The following is a 25,626-nucleotide window of genomic DNA, read 5'->3' as shown; positions in this document are numbered from 1 at the left end:
GGGTTCCTACTGCACTGTTTTCTTTGCTCTGGGCTCCTCTAAAGGCAAGTGTGGGTTGGAGCTGGGGCCGGGTGCCCTCAATGATGGGGACTCAAATGGAAATCTGAGTTTCTTGGCTCTGCAGGTGTCTGTTCTCCAAGGGGCATGGGGCTCTTTGTGCATCTGACAACTGGCACAGCTTTTGTGATCTGAATCTCTTCTGCTCAGCCTGGACCTCTGTGCAGGGAGCCAGAAGGTGCTGGGGAGCATGAATCCATATCTTGTAAAATGGGACAATTACAATTATCATTTGGGGAAAGGCTTTCTGCCTGGGGATGGTGCTGCCCCAGTTAAGCACAAAGGAAGGTTTTGGAGCTGCAACTCTGCTCTCTCAACATTTTTTTTTTTTTTTTTTTTGCTTAATGGCAACTGGGGAGTATCACATCCTCGTGGTAGAGTGGCATTTGGAAGCTTAGCTCCTGAAATTACAGTTCCTGGTGTTTACTCTCAGAATATTTAAATGCTGCCAGATCCAAGATGTTTGGGGGGGCTTTCCTTTAAAGCTGCATGGAGTTCCAGCCAGGATACTCAGGTTTTGGGGGATGCTGTTGCAGGCACATGATTGGGTCCCTAATGAGTGATCTTGGCCCTCTGGAGAGGGGCTCACTGTTGGAAGAAGTGCAAGGAGCTGAGTGAGCTCTGCTGCCTTCAGGGGAGTCCTGCTGACTTGCCTCACTGAAGGCCTGGCTCATCATTAAATATAAACCCCTGCTGCTCAGCTCACTCTGTTTCTTGGGGACCATCTGTGCCAAACTGCCTGTGGTTAATTGCATCCATGTATTCACCTGCCTGGCTTGGATGCAAAACTGTTTTAAAAATCAAATTGCACAGGCAAAAATGAAAATCTGTCTAGATGAGATTATCCTCCTCTCTGGTGGACTCTGGAGAGATGAGCTGGGTGACACATTTCCTCCTGCCTTTGACTCCTTGGTGAGCTTGGTTCTACTTGCCCTTCCTAGTCAAAGAAATCCTATAAAGGGATTATAGGATATGGGGACAGGACACAGCAGAGGATAAGGCTTGCTTGTCTGGGGGAATTGATTATGTATTTTGTCTCTGTGCCTAGAATTTCTATGTCTCTAGCAAGCTGAGCACTGCAGCTTTCTCTGTAGGGATCCTGTTCAGAGCTGGCTTACTGAGGACCACTGTGGGAGCCTCCCAACACCCTTCAAAAAGTGACTCTTTGGAAAGAAACCACATTGCTTTTCAACTTGATTCCTGTGCTGTAACATCTGCTGTGGTATTGGCAGGGGTGGCTGCACATCCCCAGCGTGGCAGGGTTTGGCAGGTGGGACTTTCTGAAGTGGCAGGACATGTGCCATGCTCCATCTTCTGCAAAATCCCTGCAGTTTCCAGCTGGAATCTGCTGGATGGAGCACACCAGACTCTGGTCCTGTCACTATGGGTGAGGGTGAGTCTGTATCTGGCCCTGCAGACTCAAGATTTGGTTCTCCTGTGTGCCTCCACCCTGCCTGGACAGCAGGGAGTCGTGGCACCACGGAATGGATTGGGATGGAAGTGACCTCAAAGACCTTCTCATCCCACCCCCCTGCCATGGCAGGGACAGCTCCCACTGTCCCAGGCTGCTCCAAGCCCCATCCAGCCTGGCCTGGAGCACTGCCAGGGATCCAGGGGCAGCCACAGCTTCTCTGGGCACCCTCACACCCTCCCAGGGAAGAATTTCTTCTTGCAGCCTGTCCTCCTGCTGGGAGTGAGCTGCTCACACAGTTCAGGGGTCAGGAGAGCTTCTGGCTGTGCAGGGTGCTCAGAGCTTTGATTAAAGCAGGAGCTGCTGTGCCTGTTGTGTGGTGTCAGGAGCAGCCAATAGCTCTGAAAATGGCAACTTAAAAATCAGTTGCTCCAGAGGAGGAGGCCTTAACCAAGTGGCTCTTGAGTGTGGAGTGTTCCAAATTAATTAGGATGGCTCTCAGCTGGCAGAATTTGGAGTTTCATGTGCATTTGCAGCCTGCTGTGAACTATTTTGTATACCACAGAGCAGCATAGGTTGGAAAAAACCTTCAAGACTGAGCCCAGCTTTTGACCAAACACCTCTGTGTCAACCAGACCACGTCCAGTCTTTTCTTCAACACCTTCAGCCATGGTGACTCCACCTCCCTGGGCAGCCCCTTCTAATCACCCTTTCTGTGAAGAATTTATTCCTGAATACTTCAGAACTTGTAGCCATTTACATAAATTTACAAAAGATTCTTCAACTCTCCATTTTTCTTCTGAGCTGTGGCACAGTACAAGGAACCTTCTGTTTTGTTTTTTGGGTTTTTTTTGGATGTGAAGGGTATTTTTCCCAGAAATTAAGGCTCTGAAGGTGATTGCTATTTGGACCTTGACTGTATGGATTAAGATCTGCCTCATTAAATCTCTACAACCCTGTTAAAAAGTTAAGTTAGGATGCAGAGGTGTAAATAAAACAGGCATTTAACCCAGCATGGTTAACTAGCCTGATATTATAGTTCCTCACCAGCTCTTTGGATATCAACTAAATTGGCAAGGAACATATGATTTAGAACACGTGCAGAATGAATTATTAAATGGTTCTGGTACACACTTTCCTCTTGCATCTTCTTTATTGCTGCCACTGAAATGGGAACTGCTCTGTGTTGACCTCTGTCTTCTTCACAGCAGGTGCTGGCTCATCCCTTCTTTTCCTTTGTAGCAGAAAATGGTGAAAAAAGTGTCAATTTTTTTGTATCAAACCCAACTATTTCTTTTTTTCCTCCTCTCTTCTGGAAGTGTTTGATACAGATGTGCACAGTTTTTCTGTACAACCCAAGCCAGGACCTCACTCCACTCACAGGCAAGAATTCTTTCCTAATCTCCTACCTAACCCTGTCCTGTCATGCACTGGTCCAAATTCCTTTTCCAGATTTTTTGGGACCCCCTTTATGCGCTGGAAGGGTCTCTAAGGTCTCCTTGGAACCTTTCCTTCTGCAGGTTCTCTGTTCTTTGTGATGTTCTGCCTCCTAAAGGCTGGATGACATTTCTTAGTCTGACCTGTTCTCACCAGGCTTTGTTTGAATTTTGAACTGTATTAATTAAAAAAAAAATTCACCTAAATATCACCTCACTGTTGTAGCTTTCTCCAAGCTGGAACAAAAACAACAGATAAACTCCCGTGGCTGCTATTATTGGAATGCAATTGGGCTGTGTGAGTGAAAGTTTTTAATGAGTTTGTTTGTTTTAATCTGAGGATTAAGCAGTTTACCCTCCTGGCTCAGGGGAAGGAGGTGGGTTCAGATAAGCAGGGCTGTGGCAGAAAAGGCTCTGCAAGGAACATTTTCTGCTGGAGTTGCTCATGGCTGAGGTTCCTGTGCAGGTGGGAGAGTGTTGCTCATGGGGCTTTTTTGGGAGCTTTGGGACCAGAGGTGCTGCAGGAGGGAGAAGAAGCAGGAGCTCAGACTAGAAATGAGCTGAGTGGACTCAGTCATGTTCCCTTTGCCTCTTTGCCTCCTTTTAGCCCTCACAGGACTTGAATAAAGAGACTGTAGCCCATAATAACAGACCTGCTCCCCAGTATGCATCATCTGTGATGGTCCAGCTGGGTTTGTCTAGAAAATAAAACTGAAATTAAATGTTTTCTTAACTCTTGGCCTGTTGGTTATTCTGTTTCCAGGCAGTGGGGTTGAATTGAATGCTTATGGAAGAAAATACCAACAGCTTTTTCTAATGAAAATTGAATTAGTGTTTCTGCTGCTGGGTTTTTTTTGTGGGGTTTTTTTTTGTTTTGTTGTTGTTTGGGGACTTTTTTTTTTTTGTGGTTTGGGGGGAAAAAAAAAAAAACTCCTATGCCCACAGCCCTTTTCCTGGGAAAAGCATTTTGTTAAGAGATGTTGTAAACTCTTTCTCTGCCTTCTGTCCTATCCACTCGCAGGTCATGGTCATTAAATCTGGACTGATTTGACTGCCCTCACTTGATAAATCACCATTTTCTTGTCTTCATTTTTATACTGATTGGTTCAACACCTGCACACCCAGGGGCAGAAGAGCTGTTCTGCAGCAAGCCAGGGAGCAAACTTGTTATATGCAGCACGTTCTGCAGCATTTTGGGCGTTTTCTCCCTTTAAAATAGTCTTGTGTTGCTAAGCTGACTCTCTAGCCTGGCTCAGTGTGAGAGCAATTTTGAGGTGAATGCTGCTGGAGATAGTTTGGTTTTGTTTTAGGAAGAAATCCTTGAATTTGGGTGAGAGAAAGCAAACTTAAGTTCTACCAGGGAAGATTTAGATTGGATATTAGGGCAAAATTTAATCACTGAATGGGTGGTGGTGGAGTCACCAGCCCTGCAGGGATTTAAGAGATGTGTGGATGTGGCAGCTGGGGACGTGGGTCAGTGGTGGCCTTGGCAGTGCTGGGGGAATGGTTGGGCTCTATTTGAGAGCTTTTCCAACTTTAATGATTCTGTGCTGTGTAAATCTCTTGAAGCTTCCATGGGTAGGGTTATGTCACCCTGCTTTGTGTGTGGGATCTGACCCACCAGGTTTCCTCCCAACATCCTTTCCCTGTCTCTGTGCATTTGCCCAGATGCTGCAACTTCCCAAGAGATTGATTTTTCCAGAGCACAGACACCACCACATCCTGCAGATGCCTTGGGTGGCTCTGCAGTGCAGGTGCCTGGGCTTGCAGAGCTGATCCCAGGGGGTTTTACCCTGATGTTTGGCAGAATTTCTGTGCCTGGGTTGTTGCCCCACAGGAGCCCTGCTTGGTGACAGCTTGTCCATCTTCCTAGCAACTCTCTCCTTCCAGGCTGGCAAAGGCTCTTGGCAGCATTTTGGAGCTGGTGGACGGTGACATTGACTGAGCACACGAAGGCAACACATTAATAATAAAGAAATTGTCCCAGAAAGGCCTTCCTGCCTTGACAATCAGCTGTGATCACAAAAGCAGAGCAGAAACTGAACCTCAGTGGGAGTAAACATTTGGCAGAGGCTCCTCAGTGCCTCTCCCTCCTGCTCTGGCAAGAGATGGGAGCTACAGACCCCCCCACCCCTAATCCTGTTGTTATTTACACAGCATTATTTATGTATTTACACGGTGGTATTAGCACATAGGGCTGACCCTGCAGCACTGAACACCACGTAAAACCACAGCTTAAACTGGCACAGATCACAGCAATCCTCTGTGGTACCATTTAGACATCTTTATCCACTGAGTTTGGTGAGAGGGAGAAGGGGCAGGAAAAGGATAGAGCAAATGACAACTCCAGGTTTTGCCCTACAGCTTCTTTCATTTGTAATTTGTTTTGGTTTTTTTTTTTTATGTGGAGGAGTTTTTTTTTTTAAATTTTTGTTTGTTTTGGCTTTTGTGGATTTTTTTGTTGTTTTGTTTTTTGTTGTTGCACTTTGAATTCAGTTTGCGCCTCTCTGAGTGAATCTGTCACCTTCCACTGAGAGCCTCTCTCTGCTCAGGGCACAGCAAGATCTTTCTGCTGTGTGTTCAGCCTGACAAAATGATGGTTTCCTGGCTCTCCTGAGGAATATGAGTGTTTGCAAACATTAATGGAAAATATCTAAACATAGAAACATCATTCTTCAGCTGAAAACCTGGTGTGGCTCCATTGCCTTCAGCAAGGTTATGAACACAGTGGCTTCAGCTCCAGCTTCTTCCAAGCCATCACATCCCCAAAAATTGCTCCTGAGGTGGCTTTTACCTGTTGGATGCTGGTGGTTTGCTTCAGATTCCACAGGCTGTGGGTTCCTGCTGGGTCAGGGAAATGCCTCACAAGGGATGTGTGGGGTGGTCTCACTTCTCCTGCCTAAGACACAGAAATCAGCATGGATGTGTAGTTTTGTGGTGAAAAGCCTCACTTTTGGAGCAAGCACAAGGTGCTTTTGCCTCCTTGAAATTGCGAATTCCATGCTCTGGATCTCACCTGTGTCACTAATGGATAAATTCAGAGTCCCATGATAAAGCCCACTGGTGAATGTTTCTATTAATAAAGCTGGAAACCCCCAAAAACTCTGCTGAAAATGTGTTTTTTTATCTCAGACTCCTTTCCCTGGACAAGAATGATAGGACAAGAAGAAACAGCCTCAAGCTGCAGCAGGGGAGGTTCAGTTAGGTTGGATATTAGGAAAAATTTCTGTAACAAAAGGGTGGTCAGGCATTGTGCCAGGCTGCCCAGTCCCTGTCCCTGCAGAGATTGAAAAGATGTGTGGATGTGGCACTTGGGGCTGTGCTTTAGTACAGGATTAACAGTTGGACTCTGTAATCTTAGAGGGTTTCTCCAACCTAAACCATTCCATGTCACACAAAAATAGTTCACATGGAGCTGCAAATGCACTTCAGTTCTGGATTACTTCTGAACCTGCTGGGCTTTACACTTTCACTCTTTGTCTTTCCCAATAGTTTTCTTTCCATCTGCTGCTGAGGCGTTTTGAAGGCCAAAATGTGCCAGTTTAGGAGGGAAAATGTGACTTTTGTAGAAGGATCTTGTGTGAAGCACAAACCTCCAGCCTGAGCTTCAGCTGTGTGCTGCTCGTTTTATTTCCCATCTTTATGGGACTGCCCAGCCTGCCCACGGCTGCCTGCTGAGCCTCCTCTGCTGAAATCCCACCCTTGGGAAGTTTTTTGGGGTTTTTTTGGGAGTGTAGCTTCCTCCTTGTGACCACCAAGTGGAGCTCTGCACTGCACCTTGCAGCTAGGCAAGCTGTTGGCATTTCAGGATGGGGCTTAAAAAGCTGTTTTCAGATGCAGGAACGAGCCAGAGAGGAGAAGGGAACAAGCTCAGAGCCTTTTCCTCCCCTCCTTGCAGGGGCTGTGCTACAAGGATCTCATTATTCACAGCTTTCTGCTGTGCCTGCCTGGTGATTGATGAAGCTTGGTGATCATCAGGTGTGATAAGTAGTCTCAGCATTTTCAATTTGGGTGTTCAGCTTGGCTGCCTGGAGGCTTTGGAGACAGGGAGATGGCTATCTGTGGCTTCAGCACTCCATCCTGGCAGGTGTGTGTCACTTGGATTGCTAAAAATCACAAGAAGCTTCTAAAACCCTTGTCCCAGAGTAGCATTTCAGAGATAAAAATCCGATGCCTGTTCTCTCTTGGCTGGTTTTTACACCCAGTCTAGGGAAAAGCTCTGTTCATGGTGTTCTGGCTGTTGAGAGTTTCTGCTGGTAAGTTTTGGGATTGTTGATTGCTGTGTTTCCCTCTCAGCAGAGGGAAAAACACCTACATTCACTTGCCTTTGCAGGTGTCCTGTGAGCACTCCCCAGGAGCCACTCTCAGCTTCACAGTTGTGTTTTTTGTATGAAAATGTGCATTCTGACAGGGAAAATTCTTCTCTTGATTCTAAATGCTGGGCACATTATAATACAGAAACTGCCTGTAAAATGCAATGGGAATTTAATCATCCCTGGGAGCTCCATTAGATGCTCTGGGTGGAAGGAATGATCTTTCCAGGTACCAAAAGCCATGCTCTAGCAGGATGATGCAGCTAAATCCCAGCAGCAGCTCATTTGTATGGAATGCAGGGCTAGGAGGGAAAGGCAGCACTGGGATTGTCTTGTCTGGTGAGCTGAGGAAAACAGGCAGTGTTTGGAAGCAAATCCTTGAATTACAGGGGAGGGAGATGCCATGGCACAGCACAGTGGATCAGTGGGTTTATAACATGCACTGATTTCTTATATTCTTATCTCTTGTGATATCCCAATTTGTGGAGGTCATTTAATCCAGGCTGGATTGCCACCAAACCTGTATGAGGTACAACTATAGCAGAAATAAAGGGATATTTGGGTAACAAAGGGTGTTTTGGCTGGAGTGTTAGTTTTTAGTGCCTGGATGAGGGTGATGGGCTCTCCCAGGCTGACTGCACAAGGAGGGGATTTTTCTACAAGGCTGAGCAGAGTTGGTGTAAATTAGATAAAAGTGCATAAATACTATGTTTCAATTCTCAGCCTTGAAAAAGGAACTGTGAGAAACTCAAAGCATGCCATTGTTCCAGATATTATCTTTCCCAGGTGGGTGGCTCCATCAGCAGCTATTAAATAGCTCCAGTGCAAATTCTGGCATAGGATGTCCCTGAGACTTTGGTAGCTGCAACTTGGGAAAAGAAACTGTGGGAAGACTGTCTCTGTATTTGCCCTGCTCCAGATTTCCTTCAGCATCTGCAGCCAGTTGTGGTTGGAAATAGGAGAAAATAGGAAAAAAACCCTTTGGTTTCTTCCAGTACAGTGGTCCCTGTGTTGCCATTTTAGATTACAGTGATGAAATACTGGCTTAAATAAATATTTATTTTTCCATATGCTAACAGTACAGACAGTTTTGGAATAAATGGGTATCTGCTGTAGTGCAGAATTCATGGAATCACAGATTGGTTTTGGTTGAAGTGGACCTTAAAGCTCATCTTGTTTCAACTCCTCCCTCCCATGGGCAGGGAGATTCACATGGGCACTGAATTCACAGGAATTTCCTCGAAGTCCCATTTACCAGCTCTCCTGTGAAGTGTTGGCTGTGCTGCCTTCTTTCCAACACTTTCTAAGGCCAGGTGGGATGGATGGGGCCTGGAGCAATTTGGTCTTGAAAGCAGTGCCCTTTCCAGAGCTGGGAAAGTCTCAGAGTTAAACACAGAACCAGCTCATTGCTGCCTCCAGGGCTGGAAATCAGAAGAAGAGCTCTCACTTGAGCTGTGATTAGTTAAGCAGGGAGCTCTGTGGTTACAGATGCCCAGGTGTTGGTGCACATGCACATCCTTGTTTGCACCCTGCTGCTAGGAAGCAAAAAATCATTGTATTTCCCACTAATTTGAGAGTCTGAGACAACATCTCCTTGCTCCCCAGCAAGTTTCATCTCCAGATGAGCCCCTATGGGTGCCTTTCCTGCCAGAGAACAGGCACAAGCTCCTTCAGCTGCTCTGCCTGGTGCTCCCCTAGAGAGATCTGTAAACCTTCTGCCTGGTGAGATCTTCCCTGACATTTCTTTTCTGTCTCCCTGGCCAGAGGGCGAAGAAGAGGAAGAGGATGAAGAGGAGGAGGAGGAAGAGGAAGAGGAGGAGGAGGAAGATGAGGAGGACAAAGACATAGACCTGATGGATGAAAGCATGGAGGGTGACATGGAGCTGCCAGGCTTCACACTTCCAGGGGAGACCTCCCAGGAGCCCCTGGCTGGCCTGGAAAACCCTGTGGCCCAGCTGGCTGGGGTGTCCTACCAGGTTCCTGACACCATTGAGTGGGAGCAGCAGAACCAGGGTCTGGGTAAGAGAAAAGCCCCTTTTTCCTTTACCCCTCACCCTCTCCTGCTCTTCAATCCCTCATAGCAGCCACAGGTTGGCTCTCAAGCTAAACACAGAGCAGGTTCATTCATGAGGAATCCCAGTTCCACCAGTGGCAACTGGTGAAACTGGGATGTGTCCCAGGCAGCGTGACCTGACTTGTTATTTTGGGGAAAATATGGATGCTCCAGTCCTGCTCCTTCATTCCCAGAGCTTTGTGTTGTCTTGCTCCAAGGTTGGACAATAAAAAACATCTCAGGTGAGATTCCTGGGCAAATTTTGGTTCTCTTTGCCCAAGATGGGTTGGTGTAGGGATATCTGTCCTGTGGGGACAGAGGAGTTGGATATTTGCTCATCAGCCTGTTTGCTACTTCAGCAGCATTTGTCTGAGTTCCACTTTTGACATTTTAGGAGGTGCATGGTCCAGCCTTGGGAAGCTGTGCTGGCAGTGTGAAGACAAACCTGCAAAGCCTCTATAAACCTTTATACAATTTATTCCTGCTGTACATACAGGCCCTGTATTTAATGGCTGGACTGATTTACTCCACCTAGGAGTCAGTGTTTGCATGGGTGAAGTCCATGTGATGCAGGTCAAAGCTGGTGTGGGACAAAGGAGATTTTAGAAAGGAACTTGTCCACCTTGGCAAAGGCTCTGGAGTAATTTCCCAGCATTCCCAAACACAGTGGGAACATTTCAGGTGAATTTGTGGGCACTCAATCACATTTACACAGAGGTCTTTATGTCTGACTGTTAGAGTTAGCTGTTCTGAGAAGCCCATCAAATAAAAACAACCTCCAAAGTCTTTTATATGTTGTGTATCACATATATCTATGTGGTTTCTATCACTTTCCTTGAATGCAGAATTCTGATTTAACCTGGAGGTTCTCCTCTGTGATGCTGTTTTCAGCCTGCTTTAGTGATGTTGGCTTCCTTAATTGAATCAAAGGGTGTTTTTCAAGAACTATGTGGGAGGCTTGATTTCCAGACCTCTGAGGGAGGGTTGGCCTTTGAAGGAGAGATTGAGTTTGCAGCAGGACTGATCCCTCCCTGTCACACAAAATCCTGGTTGAGAAGCACAGTGTGGGTGGTGGCTGTGTCAGGGCTGTCCTGGTGTCCCCCTAGGACTTGTGTGAGGGGAATCATTCCAAGTCCTTAAAGGGTTTCTGGTTGTCTTTGGCAAGCTGGGTGAAAGAGGAGGTTATATATGTTATATATGGCAATGTTTGCCATGAACTTTGGGGTTACAGAGGAGGTTCTGGGCCAGACACAACTCCTGGTTTATGCAGGACTCTGGACTGGAGTCACAACTGCATTTCCAGCTGCTGCAGGAAGAGGCTCAGGGTAGGAGTTGCAAATCTGGTACAGCAAGCAGGTGAGAGAGCAGTGACCAGGGCCTGATGCTTTCCTCAGACCCCTGCAAGGACATATTTCCAGAAGTTTCAGACAAGGAATAAACAGACTAGATGGTAAAAGGCAGGAGTTTCCTCCCACCTTATGTTTTATTGACTTCCATGCACATTGGAGGAGCCCCTGTGAAGTGTGAGTTGGGTCAGCATCAGTGATGGCTCTGAGCACCTGGAGGACTTTGGTCTTTTCTGGAAGTCACCAGATCCAAGTGGTTGGGATTGCCTTTTGGTTTTAGGCTGCTGCAGCCAATGCAAACACCCATGAGGGAGAGGATGAGGCTGTGGCTGAGCTGGGTTCATTTTTAGGAGTTAGATGGGACTTTTGTGCAGTGCTGTGCTGGCAAGAAAAGAGGGGATGCAGTGGGATCAGCCTCTCTGCTGTGACTCACCCCTCTGATTCCAGCAGGCAGACTCTTATGTAAAAAGCCATTTATTCTTTTCCTGTCTAGATGACCTCAGTGGCTCTGTGACACTGCTCCTTCCCCATCTGCAGTGTGCTGGTGCTCAACAGTACTCCTAAGAGAAAGGGAAATTATTTATGTTTTAGAGGTGCAATGAAAATGGAACTGGATGAGGAGATTGGAGCTAAATGATCTTTAAGATCCCTTCCAACCCAAGCCATTGCATGATTCTGTGATTCTGTGAAAAACAAGGGCTTGCATGAGCTCACATTGATAAAGGCCATGGAAGGAGCTGAGCCCAGGGGATGGGAGCTGATTTCCTGGGGGTGAGTGAGGAATGGGAGATGCTTCTGCAGGAGTGTAGCCCTTGCTCTCCAGCTTGTGCCAGGTGAGAATTTCTGCCCTGCTCCCAGCTCTGGATTCATGGGTGTCAGAATCTGAGGTATTCATGATTCTGAGATTGTAGAAAGTCTCTGTCTTTCTGCCCCGCTGCCAAAGCAGAAGCCATAATTGGTCTGTGCTGGTTTCCAGGTTGTTTATTCTGTTTATCTCTCACATGTTCTGCTGCCCTGCCCAGCTCTGTCCTGCAGGGCAGCGTGTGGGGCTCTGCCCTCAGTGGGATGTGACAAACATTAAATACCAGAAACTCCCTGGGCTGGATTTACAATAACGTGCCAATATCTGTCACCTACGTTGGACAGTGTGTCCCCAGCCTGAACCAACAGAAAAATGCCAACACCACAGTGAAACATGGAGGGCATGAAGAAGGAGAAAAAGGACAAGGCACACCCAATTTCCACCATCTTCTCCCCTTTGGACCCCTCATCTAGAATCCTAAAATTTTACTTTTGCACCCGTGCCACACTTAATTATTACTTATATCAAACACTCAGAGCTGGTAATTCATGCTGTAAGATTGAAAACTCTTTTCCATGGCCAGAGATCACAGCCAGTGTCTCTGGGGGCTCTGTCCAGGGGGGTTCCTGACCCCTGCCAGGGTCCCAGACCTGCCTCTGTGTCCATTCCTGGTCCTGCCTATGTGCTTCTTGGTGGAGTGGATTTGGGAGAACAGGAAAGGTGGGAAAAAGCACACAGCTTGTGTCAGCACAAAGTGGGTTGTTAAGAACAGAAGAATTCCCCCCAGATCTGGCAGGAAGCTGGAGGAGCTGCTCCCATTGTTCTGCTGGAGCACCTGGAGACACCAGACTCACTGTAAAAGACTTGGTAAGCTTTAAATCTGCTGGATGGGCTATTTTTTCTTTGAAACCCTTTTTCTCCAGGTGATTTTCATCTTTGAAGGTCCAGTTTTTTTAAATCTGGGGACTGCTTTGAAACTGCTGGACATCCCCTGAAGAGCTCTGTGTGTCTCTTCCTTCCCTAAATAGCACTGAGATGTGAAGAATTTCCCTTATTGTGTAAATTAAGCAGGGTTTGGAAGGGGAAGTTGTTCTGCTTCACCTGGGGTACAGCCTTGGAAAGGGAGACCTGAGGGAAGTTGACAGCACCCAGCAGAGAGCAGGGTGAGGGGACAACATCCAAGCACCAAACTTTTACAGTTGGCATTTTCCATTTTTAAAATACTTTGCACAAATTTCTTCCTCCTGGGGATGCTTCTGTCCTCTAGCCTTCAGAATTTTGACATTTAATGCTAAAATCTATAGTGCAGAAGAGCCCAGAAGTGTTGGAATAGCTGTTCTCAGGCCAGTTATTATTGAGTCTGCTTGCTCTGATGGCTGACACAACTGCAAATCCCTGGAGAACGAGGAACTTGATCCACAAAACAGCTTGGCAGAGCAAGAGACAGTTTGGATTTTTGTAGTGGTCAATGAGAAGGCGCTGGAGGAACAGAATCATTAAAAATGTCAGTTCTGGGCAGTCAGATGGTCCTACATTAACTCCAGCTGAGCAAAAGCCATTTATTAGTGCCAGTAACGAGTCTGACAGTTTTACAGCCCATCAATTGGCTCTCTAACCAGCAATATATAGACAAGGAGTAAAGAAGAAAATGAGAAAATCTGTGCATTTATAAAATAGAATTTGACCATCTAAAAGCCATCCTGGTATCCTGCAGCTCTGGGGAAGCAAGGTTTGAATATGATTTGGGATCTGGTTTGGTGTTCTGTTCAAGTGCTTTGCTTCCACAGGTTGCCAGTGAAGGACAGAGCAGCACTTTTGGACCTCTCTGCATTCTCTGTGAGGTGGCTTTGGTGTCTCTATGCTTGTTTCTTAAATTGTGTGTAGGTGGTGTGCTGTAGGCAAACACTGAACACCTGGAGAGCATCAGAGGAGCACAAAGACCAGGTGGATAGTGTGAAGTTTCAGGGAATAAATAAAAATACCTGATCTTCCCCTGCTCCCTCTTTTGTGATGCGTTACCAGGAGAGCTGCAGTTGGTTGAGGTGGGTTCAAACCTGGTGATTAGTTTATGGTCCTTCAGTTACTCCTCATGCATCTTAGAGCAGGTGGTCTTTGCTGTGCAGCTCCAAGGAGATCAAACCCCTCTGCTTCTGTTGGTAGTGGCTTCTTCTCCCAGTTCTCAAGAATGTTTATTCTCTGTTTTGTGAGAATTCTTAATTTAACACGAATGAGCCAAGAGGAAAATGGTCTCAGACTTCTAGGCTATTTCCTGGTGCCTTAGTGCTTGCCTGTCATCCACATTTCAAGGTGAACAACTCCTGCTATCCACAGTAGGGAGCAGCAGGAGATCTAGGGCAATTCACCAAGCCTTTAATTTTTACCACATTGGGACATGCAGTTGTTTGCTTTGTGCCTTTAAAATGTATGGAACTGGTGTTTTATTCTTTCTCCATTTGGGGTCCACTTGATGTAATTTTTGTATGTTTGCTAACACAGCTTTGCACCTTTATCAACTTATACCATATTACATCTGAATTTACTCTCTGTGGTGGTTCGTGTGTGTGCTAGGTGCTGGTTTTTATTCTCTGTTTTAACCTAAATCCATTTTTGTCCAGGTCTGCCTTTTTTTAGCTGACCCATTGGGGTGTTTTTTGCATCCACCTGTTCATGGAAAAACCACATTACAGGATTGCAGTTTGTGAAAAGCTGCCTGGCTCCACAGCATTTGGTTTTGATTTCCACCTACCCATGGAGGAATTGTACACAGGGGAGTTTGAACCCTCCCTGAGGATAGGATTTAGAGATTAAACAAAAAAACCCCAAAAACAGTAAACAAACAGCAATATAGGAAGAAGTTATGAAGTGTGACAATATAATTCTCAACATGTAGTTTCCAAAATATAAACCATGTTTGTGTTTCGTGTGCTTCTGTGGCTAGGACATTAATACTTACTGTAATGGAAGGTTGTATAACTCTCTCAGGTAATGATAAGACACTTGCATAATAAACACACTTCTGGAATATGATTTTTTTTTTTTAATATAATGGATAAAAAATATTTGCAGCTCTGAGCAGGTACTTACAGAGAAAATAGCTCTCGTTGTATTGCAGATCTGTGGTCACAAATTACACTGCATAAACCATATAACAGATGCCTCTGGTTAATGATGGTGAGGCAGAGGAGCAGAAGGACAGTAGTAGAAGATGATGAATGTTTGAAATGTCATTTTAACAGGAAGATAGGATTAATGCTTTTATGGGCAAAAATAACCAGCATTAGGAAGGCAGGAGCTGAGGCTCAGAAATTAGTAATATGTTCTTTAATTGCTGCCCCAAATGGATCTATTTTAAGTACTCTTACAGCTCGTGGCATTGGAACATCAGAGTGCCTTTTAATCTTTTATGCATTTATCTCCTTAATCACCCTGGGAAGGCTCATCTGTGTTTTAAAGGTGGTGAGAAAACCACGGAGAGGTCCAGTGACCCCTCTGGTTTCACCAGGGAGCCTTTGCAGAGTGGGGATTTGAAGGAGGGGAGTTCAATTAGTGCTTGGGCATTGCCTTTCCCTTCTGGAGGCAGGATGTGCACACCTGCATTTCTCCCTGGAGTGGCCACTCAGAGAGTCACCATCCTGACAGTCCATAGGAATTTCAGGTGGGAGAGGCTGGAAGGAGCCAGGATGAGGAGAGAAACCAGCAAATTTTCCTTCCCTACATGTTCCAAGTGCAGCTGCCTGCAGCAATCTTGCCCTCCGTGGCCTTGCCCCATCACAGGTCTTTATGGGAGTTTTGTGGCCACGCAGGGTCTGGGTTCCAGATGGCTGCAGACAGAAATGAGCAGTCTCAGGAACAGAGATGATTATTCTTCCTGTCTTTCTGGGTGCTCCAAATAATTTATGCTGTTCCATATGTTCCTTGCTAGCCACCCCTTCCCTCTCCCAAGCAGCAGTGAAGCTCCCAGCACCAATCTGTGCCTAACTCAGGTTTCAGTCCCTCGTGAGGGATGTGCCCTCCCTTTGGAATTGCTTCTTTTTTACTTCAGAGATTGTTCATGATTGCATCTTAATCCTGGAGCAGACTCATATTTAATCAGGTTTGTCTTGTCCAAGGGAATTCTGCATGCTGTCTGTGAGCAGTGATGCTCCTCTCTGCCAGCTCGGGATGACATTTGCTTTATAACAACAGAGCAGCTCCCAGGAGGGGACAATTCACATCAGAGATGGCTTTTGCTCCTCATCAGATCTAATTCCAAGGTGGTTTGGGGAGTGTGTCTCTCTAATACTCCTTCTTTCTTCAACCTGCTGGCTCCCTGCACGTCCCTGTGCTGGGATCTTGGTCAGTGGGACCTTCCAGGAGACACAAAACTTAGAGAAGTCTGAGCCCTGTGGTCTTGACCTACAACCCTTTTATGCTCTTCCCTTTTTCCATCCAGCACAAGACTGCTGTGCCCCTGGGAATGAGGCCAGTGTGTTTCCAAGAGGAGACAGGACGGCTGTGTCTGCTCTGTGAGCTGGGATGAGGAGATTCCAACCACAGAGCATCCCCCTGATGAGCTGGAGCCACATCCTTCCTCCTGGAAGCACCTCAGCTCTTGTCCTCAAGGCAGAAATCAAGGCTAAGGGAAGGGGATAGAGATGAGGGAAGCAATTGAGTTCCCATCCCTGGAGGGATCTAAAAGCTGTATGGATGTGGCACTTGGGGACACGGGTTAGTGGTGGCCTTGGAGGTGCTGAGGAAATTGTTGGGCTTTGATCTTTGAGGGCTTTTCAAACGAAACAATCCTGTGGTCCTCTGAGTAAATCAGAAGATTGGAGGGTGCCTTGGTGATTCCCAGCTCAGCCAGCAGAAATAGTGACATGAAGCTGTTGCTGACAATAATCAGGCTGATATTTTACCCTGATGTTTTTGTTGGAGTGCACTGGGAAACAGCAGCACTAAAACATCCTTGGATGCATCACTTTGAAACACCAGCCCTTCCACAATGTTTATGCATCCAGTTAAACCTGTGCCAGAGGAAGACTGAGCCCGTTTGTTCCCAGCCATTAAGTGCTGCCTCCAGGAGCTGGGGGAGGATTTAGAGACATTTTCTCATTTTTGGCTCTGCCTGCCCACAGAAAAGATGGAGCCCCATCAGACAATGTATTAAACTGAAGTTACTGGCTGTTGCAGGGAGTGAAGAGATCCTGTCCATCCATGGCATTTCTGCTTCTTTTTCTTCAGTTTGGAGCGAGTTGGAATCTGAAATTCAGAGAACTTTCAGAACTTTGGGCCTGTTAAGCCAAAGCTTAGAATTAAACACAGGATTTGATCTGAGACCTTGGAAGAGGCTTCCAAACTTAAGTGCTAGAAGCCAGAATGTGGATTTATAGTTTAAAGCAGAGACACATTAAGAAGAGGAAAGCTTGGAGTTTTAGAATTTAAGATATAGAAAAAAAAAAAGCACTTACAAAGGTAAACAAGAAGTTTAGAGTGCAGTACTGTAGGTTTGTGTGTCATGATCGGCTAAGAAAGCTTACACTTTGCATGAGTCCATGAGACAGAATATTTAAGGATTGAGTCAAAAACACAAATATACTTATTAGCAGTATTTTATTGGTCAATAAATCTTTAAAAAGTCTTGTAACTAAAAATCCTGTGACCTTCTGAAACATGTAGTGAAGATATGAGCCGATCTCACCCTTCCTGCCTGTGTAGAAGATAACAGAAATAAATCACATCATCTAAAAAACTCAGAGATACCATCTCTAACTCATTCAAAATTCCTTCAAAAATCCGCACAGAGAGAGTTGGCATGGAGAAATCATCTGCCAGGCTGTGGGAGGGGAAAGAGAATTTTGGTCACCATAGTTGGTGTGAGAGGTCCCAATGACTGGGGTAAGTTTCCAATGGATGAATCCAGGTCTGAGGGCTGCTGCCAATCCTGCCTGTCCTAATCCCCACTACCCTGCTAGGCAAAAATTCCCTGAAATACCTGCAAGGAGGATTCAGCAGCTTCTCTGGTGGAAGACTTCCCTGCACAGCTCAGGTAGGGGAGTCTTGGGTGATGTCTGTTACAGAGAGCTTTAGGGAAGGTTTACTAAGGGGAACTCTTCACCAAAATTTGTCAAGCTTTGGAACAGGCTGCCCACGGAAATTATTGTTTCACCAGCCCTGAAAGTGTTGAAAAAACTCATGGATATGGTTTAGTGATGGAAATGGTGGTTGGTGCTGGGTTGGTGGTTGAACTTTGTCATCTTTTCCAGTGTTAATGATGCTATGAGATTCTCCCTCCTTGGCTTGCTGGGTAGCACAGAAGGGCAGCTGCAGCAGCACCAGGCTTCTGGACTTTCCCAGCACAGGAAGACTCCTAAAAGGCTTTCTGCTGCACCTCCAGTTGCTCCTTGTCAGCTCAGGAAAGCAAAGTTGGGGAACTCAGGCACGGGTCTGAGCCTTTCTGACCTCCCCCAGCTTTCTGCCTCCATCCATCTGTTTGACACATCCTTTAAAGTCAGGATGTGTCAAAGTTAGTACCTTGGAGCATGACTTGGCATTTGCTACTCCAGGTAATTTATCTTGGGTTTTTTTTTTTGCCTGGATTCAAGGATAGAATCCATTAGCCAGTGCAGAACTCTGTGCTCCAAAGGCTGGGCTGCATCTGCTGCCCAAACACCATCCAGGCTCCTGCACAGCACGGGGAGGCAGGAATCCTTCTGGGCTGTCAGCTGCCTTGGATTGCCAAGGATTCTCCTTGCCTGTCAGCCCCACTGGAATGTAAATCATGGTGTCTTTGCTCTCTCTTTAGTCTGCAGTAATCCTGTCCTTTCCCATCCCTGCAATGTACACATATGTCACTTCTCAGTGTGCTTTGCCTTTTCTGCCACCCTTCAGCTTCTACATGTCAGAAAACTTGGCTCCATTTAGGCAGAGGAGCTGGTTTTGGGCCCCTCTCTCCCTTTGGACTTTAGCAGTCACTTATCTTGATTGAAGAGCCCAGGCAGGGCTGTGCCTTCCCTGGGTGAGAGTTACTCATTTTCCCTCCCTGTGCCTGTCTGGGTGGCCTTTGCCATGTAAAAAGAGGCTTGTCCTTACATTGGAGAAATCACATTTATTTTCTAATAGTGATCTATACTGTTTTCATGGCATTCAAAAAACAGAGAGAGGGGAATGTGAAGTCCATCAGCCTTGAATTGCCTCTGTCCTTCTGGGGATTTACGTCAGAGGCTGATCTTTGGGGTTAAAACGTTGGCCCCATGGCAGACTGGTGAGAGAAAAATGGAGGAAAAGAGCTTTTTGCAACAAGTAGCAGGAAGAGAGAGGGTAATTTATGGAGAGGGTAATTTTAAAATGTTCCTTCCTAATGAGAATGTAGATGCACTTTCTGCTTGGACAGTGCAAACCACAAATGACTGATGCTAAACCTGTCTCCCCTCTGCTGTTCCCTCTGATTAAGATCCCTTAAGAATCAAAGGAGATCCGAGTTATATCCTGGAAGGATGCTCTCTCTCTATTATATATAATATATATATATATATATATGTAGAATTTCTGCTCTGCCTGAGAGTGAGTTAGGAACATATATTGGAAATAAGCAAATTGCTCTGATTTTTGTCTGACAATGAAATAATTACCTCAAACCTCCAGCAGTTGTTGTCTTGCAAAGATGCTGAGTATCAACATTAATCACAGACAGGGGTCGATATGGTGAGAATTACTGGAGGCTTTTGCTTTCTTTTTTTCTTTCCCCCCCCTTGTTTTTAAGTAATTCTAATCACAGCCACATCCGAGCCTGGGCTGTAATAAAGAGTTTCAGCCAGGCTGCTCCCTGATAGCCTATCATTTATTTTAATATACCAGCAGCACCATCTGTGCTTGAGGCTTTATCACTGTGAAGTGAGGCCAGGAGATTCTCCAGTCTGAGTCCTTTTTGAGGCTGCTTTTCCCAAATCCCCCTTCCCCCTCTGACCACTCAGGTGTGTGGTTTTGCAGGAGTGACTGCTCACTCTTGTGTTCCTTGTCCCTGTTTCTTTAGCAGTGTCACCTGCTGTGCTACTGTCACTGTCCCCTCAAGCTGGATGTGCTGTTGCATCCCTCACACCAGCTTAGGGATGCCCATGCCCAGGTGATCCAGAGGATGCTCCAGGGTCCCTGTCAGGAGCACGGCCCAGGAAGCCACCCCTGGCACGTGTGGCATCTCGGTGACCCTCCTGTGCTTTTTTGTGTGTGCCAGTTATTCCAGCATTTCCTTCTGTGCACTCTGGGATGAGTCTAACACCAGCAGAGGATTTCCAAGACCCCTCAATGGCTTTGGTGTGTGCTGAGGAGAGATCTCAGTGTCTGCCCTTCCAGTCCCACCAGAAGCTGTTTCTTCCTGAGAGTGAGGGAGTTTGCCTTGCTCCATCCTGGCTTTCCTTACAACTACCCATAAGAAAATTCAGGAAAATTATAAGATAGGGTGCAGTATAAATATCCTGCCAGGAAAATAACTTCCTTGTGGGTTTTGTAATTTTCTGTTAAATACAATTTAATTTCCTGGTTAAATAGAGTCTCTTTTGATTTTTTAAGTTTTAGGGAGTGTTGGCTAGAGGGTCAAATATCATGTTAGACCTGGTGAGTACCCTGAGGGAAGCATTGCTTTCTGGTTCTAGCTGCTCTCCCACAGCCAGAGCATGTTCCTGTGTGTGCTGCTTCACCTCTCCAGCCACAGTTTGCAGTGACTCCATGGTCAGTCAGCCCTGCTCCAGTACAGCTGGATGGACTTTTCCAACCTAAACGACCCTGTGATTCTTTAATTGCAATCTGGAGCAGGAGAGGCAGGGAGTTAATTTAACTTTTGGTAGACAGAGGCAGCCAGGAGCATGTTTTGCTAAGGTGCATGTCTTAACAGAGCAGACAAAGCCAGAATCTGAGCTGGCAAAACTCAGCATTGCTTTGTTGAATGCTCTGATCCCACAGCCCTGCAGCTGCAGAGGGATCTGTGATCTTTTCTGGGACCATCAGTGGCTCCTTGTGTCTGATTTCAGCCTTTGCCTCCTGACAAGCTCAGAGCAAGAGCCACAGAGGTTTTTTGGGCCAGGCTGAATGTCTCAGCCCCTGCCAGATCACTTGGAGAGCACCAAGCAGACAGAAATGCCTTTGGGGCAGTGCAGGGCTTGGGATGCAGCTCCAGGACTCCTTCCCAAGGCACTGCAGGGGATTCTGTCCCCAGGGATGTCCCTGGAGCTGTGGCTGCAGCGGTTGGGAGCTCCTGGGGCAGGGCATGGACGTGGCACAGACAGGGGGACTTGATGATCTTGGAGGTTTTCCCAGCCCTGCTGGTTCTCTGAGATGCTGCAGCACCATCCCTCCAAACCAGAGCAGGCAGCCCTGAATGTGGAGTCACCTGCAGGAGGAAAAGCACATTCAGTGGCACTAATTAGCAGCAGCAGTGATTAGTTATTAAGGTTTAGTTAGTCACTTCTGTGTGGGCTCTGAACATGAGGGTTTAAAGAACAGTAGGACTTTCTGGTTTGTTTTTGGTGGTTTTTTTTTTTTTTTTTTTTTTTTTAATATAATCTGAATGTTCTTCAAGCTCCTGCCAGCAGTTTCCCTGGATTTATTTCATAGTGTGAGTGGGCAGGAGAGTTTCCCTGTCCTCATCTCCCTGGCATGAGCCAGGAGAGGTCCAGCAGCCACCTGGATTGCTCCTGAGGGTGCTGGAGTCCCCTCTGATGGCCTGACAGCTCAGGTGTTTCCCTCCTCTGCTCTTCACTGCATAGGAGTTATTATGGATATTATGAAATATTCATTAACCAAGGCATTGTCCAGCCCTGGCCCAGGCTGCTCAGGGAAAGGGTGATGTCTCCATCCCTGGAGGGATTAAAAGATCTGGATGTGGCACTTGGGGACATGGGTTAGAGGTGACCTTGGCAGTGCTGGGGGGGAATGGTTGGACTTGGTGATCTTAGATGGCTTTTCCAACCTAAACAATTCTGTATTTCTATGGTTCTAAAAGCAGATTTCAGTAGCAGGGTTCCCAGGTGATGGGTGTTGGTCCCATCCTACCCTGTCCCCAGCCCTGAGCAGGGATGCAGAGATGTTCCCCATCTAAGATGTTCCCCACAGTCCCCCTGAGCTGGGATGGGTGGGTGTTAATGCTCAGGGTAAATCCATGGGGTAAACAGAGCTTATTTATGCCTGGGTAAGTAAGAAAGCTTAGATGCTGTTTCTGAAATCCTGGAGAGCATCCAAGGGACAGTCAAGTTCCAGGGGGAAATTTAGGCTGAAAGTCGTTTTTGTTGTTAGTCCTGTAACCACAAGAGAGTGAATTTCAATGGCAAACTGGGTACTTGTGGCAAAAAGGAGAAATTAAAGCAAAGCCTCTGCTCCAAATCCTTATGAGAGAAAGGGGAGGATGATATAGTAAGAGCACAGGCCTGGAGGGATGTGAGGGGATAAAGAACAGAGAGAAAAATTATAACCAGCATTTTAACTCTGAATACTCTGTGCCATTCTGCCCCTCTGTGCATCTGGAAAGGGATACAGCAGAGATATAAAGGGGTTGAGGAAAAAGGAGGATAATCCAAAGGATAAATTAACATGGATAACCAGAGGAGAAATGGGATTTTGTGCAAGCAGTGACTGCAGAGTTATTGTCCAGAACCCCAGAGTGACAGGAGGATGTGCAAGGGGAGTGTTGCTGTGTGCTGTCCCATCGTAAACTTTTCCTAGAAAAATGCTCTTGGTCACTGCCAGCCTGACCTTGGCTCTGGCCCAAACTGCCTCACATCATTACAGCCAGGGTTGCATTTTTATCTAAGTCCTGGAGCAAATCACTTCCCCACCTTGTGCTTGAGTCCTGGTGTTCACAGATGGGACAATTCCAGTCCTCTGTGGTCATTCTTTTGGCTGCTTTTGGGCAGATCCTGGCTCGTCTTTGCATGTTTGTAGAGCATTTATCACGTGTGTGTGTGTGGTCCCAGGTGGCCTTTCAGCTCTCACAACAAGAGAAATTAATTACAGGAAACTCAGTCTCTCCCTCCTGTATTACATTTTGCTCATTAAATATTCACAGTTGCTAGGACAAAAATGTGCATCGAAGCCTGCTGAAGTGGGAGGCTGTGAGTCCTGGTTCAGCAGAGAATTGGTGCAGGTAGGAGAGTGAGGAAGGGCAGTATCAGCTCTGTTTGCCTTTCTCTGGGAGCATCTGCCTTCAGAGATGGGATGTGGGGCTCACCTGGTCCAGTACAACCATCCTTATGTTCTCTTCCTTTGGCACAGGGTTCCCCCTACACCATAACCAGGTGCTGGGGACAGAAAACCCAAAACCTGTCTGGTTTTGCAGACTGGCAGGGAGCTGTGACTCAGGAAGGGAAAGGACCTTGCAAAGCACTTCCAGTGTCTTTTCAATTCACCAGGTGAATTCACCAGCTTTCATGCCTTCATACAATTTTACAACACAAAACTAACCAATATTTTGTTCCTCACACAAAACACCAATTTTGTTGGATTATGCCCTTTTCTGTCCCAGAGAAGCATTTAAAAAACTTTTATTCTATTTTCAGTCTTATATGAAGGGTGAGACAATACAGATGTTATAATTCACACCATCACAATCAGAAGCCAACTATTTCTTAATTACAATATCTTTATAAGTGTTTCTTGGCCTATCAGCTTTAGTCACCCCATGCTGTAAATGCCTTAAAGCAAATCATCTAAAATTACCCCTCATGGGTCCTACTACAATGCATCTTTCATAGTTCTATTTCTCTAAACTATCTAGTTTTATTTGCAAGGCCATCCTTTGAAACTTGTTTCTAGTTCAATTTCTCTCTCAACAATGTCTATTCTATTGCACAGCATTTCTAAGTCAGCATTTCTTACCTCAAAGTTTACATACAAATACTATGTAAGCCTTCTGTCAAACTTTAAGAATTCTTTACAAATCCGTTTCCCACAACCAGGCTCCACATAAAACACTTCTGTACTGAAATCAGAGATGTCAATAGTTTAACTGAGAGACCAAAGACAGGCAGCTCAGTGCAGACTTCAGTGGAAATCTGTGTCATCCCCTTCCCTGGATGAGGACTTTGCATGTTTTGTTTTGTGCTCAGGCTGCCCTGCAGTTGCTGTTGGACTGAGTTAATTCCCCTCCTGCATGATTTTCTCTCAGGTCTTCAAGGCAGAGAAGCTGGTGCAATAGCACAGAAAGTCATGGCATTTCCAGCAAGGCACCAGGTTTGCTCTGCTCAGCTTCCCAGGGTCTTGTTTGCTGTTCCCAGATACCAAATGGAAATTTTCCTGAATGCATAAATTACCTGTGGATTCCCAAAGCTGGTTATGGGTCCAACAGCTCACATGGAAATGTGTGGGTTGTTGCTCCTTTGGTTTTGGTAGATCTGTTTGGCTCTTTGAAATGGACTTTAAAAATGAGACTTCAGCTCCTGTATCCCTTTGGGTTCAAGTGGACAAACAGCTTTTGTCAGACTGGAGAGATTGGTAAATTAGGATGTTGTGATGAACTGCTTTGAGTCAATAGTTCTTTGGGTCTGTCAGTCCAACCTGTAACTAGGTTATTCAGTTATTCCCAAATCTGTCAACTGATTCACAATATTGCAGAGTAAGGACAGTAAACTGCTTCTCATGTTTAGGACCAAATTTTAGAAGTGCTCTGCAGTTTCACTGTTTTCTGTATCTGCAAAGAATTTCAGGTGGCCCATAGTGGTTTTGTTTGTGCTGTGGAAAATGCAGCTTTTCCCCTGGGAATTCCCTGTGTAGAATATTTGCAGTTAAAAACAAAAGCATTGCAGCTACTCCTTTAGAAGACTAAGGGGAGATTTTGACAACCCCAACCTCTTTCCTTGCTAATATTTGTTAGCCTTGGAGCTAAAATAAGAGAAGTTAACTTGTGAATCAGAGACTTTCACCTTGTTTCACCCCCTGCCATGTGCAGGGACACCTTCCATTAGACCATGTTACTCCAAGCCCCATCCAAGCTGGATTTAACACTCCAGGAGTGGGGCAGCCACAGCTTCTCTGGGCAAGCTCTACCAGTGCCTCACCACCCTCAGCATCAAGAATTTCTTCCTGATAACTAATCTAAATATCTTCTCCTATTAAAACCTCAGTGCAATCAGACCACTATAAAAAATTAGTTTAGAAAGTGTCCTCTGCTTATTTCCTCCCTCTGGTTTGTCAGTGATTTCTTTCTGTGTCTCTCTCTGCAGAGTTTGTCTTCCTAGAGGGCTGAGACCACCCTTGTCAAGCCAACAGAAAATTTTCTGGCCCACCTGGTGGTCTTTGGAAAGCAAGCAGTACCAAGTGTCCCTCAGCACTTAGATCATAAACAATATTTGCTGCCACTTTGAAAGCAGATTGACCTCTGAGGCTTTATCCAGATAATGTTGTGAAGGTTCTCTTGCATCAAATTGGTCCTTCATTATTTGAACAGATGATGGCAGCAAAATCAGGAGTTCACTCAGAGATGCTTAAAATATCTTCTTAGAGCCACATCATATCACTGTCCTAATCAGAAGTGGGCTCTGACCTGTTCCAATCAGGGTAATGCCCATTCAGGGTAAGTAAATTGTTACTGATAATCTCCATCTGCTTGGAGAAACTCCAGATCTTTTCACTTCTGAGTGGAAGGAGTGGGATGGGAGAGTGCCCACAGCACTGGGTGTGTGTTTGGGATATATCACATTACACAGGCTGGAGCACACAGGAGCAGTGCTCTGTGCCATTGGGAAATAAATGGGAAGTGTGGATAGCAGAGGATGTGAGGATAAATCAGCCCTTTCACTGCAGGGCTGTGCAGGGCTTGTCTGGGAGGTGCTGGTGATTTTATAAAGTTCAGTGGGTGGCAGCAAATGTCACCAAGATTTTGGGATATTAATTTGTCTGCAAATCTCACCCATAACTGTTGATAGGTGGTGCAGAGAAAAGAGAGGTTTTCCTTCACAGCAGCCCCTGGAACAGCCTCTCCAATGCAATCAAACTTCTTATATGAGGACCTAGGTTGGAGGTACAAGACCAGAGGGATGTGGAGGTAGAGCTAGTGTTTAGTTATGGGGATTTTGGAAGAATTTCTGAATGAGTCAGAGACAGGACCTCTGAGTTTTTTAGATGATGAGATTTACTTCTCTTATCTTCTACACAGGCAGGAAGGATAAGTTTGGCTCACATCTTCACTGCATGGCTCAGAAGGTCACAAGACCCTTAGTTACAAGACCTTTTAAGGATTTTTTGACCAAT

The 25,626-nt window shown here is 45.9% G+C and overlaps 1 protein-coding gene across 2 annotated transcripts in view; it reads left to right on the top strand.

Moving 5' to 3' along the window:
- The window catches only part of ARMH4 (armadillo like helical domain containing 4), a 55,385-nt gene that overhangs the window by 10,818 nt on the left and 18,941 nt on the right, over nt 1-25,626 (top strand). For both annotated transcript variants that reach the window (XM_021534647.2, XM_021534646.2), the window contains exon 5: nt 8,982-9,236. In XM_021534647.2, coding sequence (XP_021390322.2) covers nt 8,982-9,236 — 255 coding nt within the window. The remainder of the gene's footprint in view (nt 1-8,981; nt 9,237-25,626) is intronic.

Source organism: Lonchura striata, chromosome 6, assembly GCF_046129695.1.
Source record: "Lonchura striata isolate bLonStr1 chromosome 6, bLonStr1.mat, whole genome shotgun sequence".
Classification (NCBI taxonomy): domain Eukaryota; kingdom Metazoa; phylum Chordata; class Aves; order Passeriformes; family Estrildidae; genus Lonchura; species Lonchura striata.
This window is presented reverse-complemented; position numbering and strand designations above follow the sequence as displayed.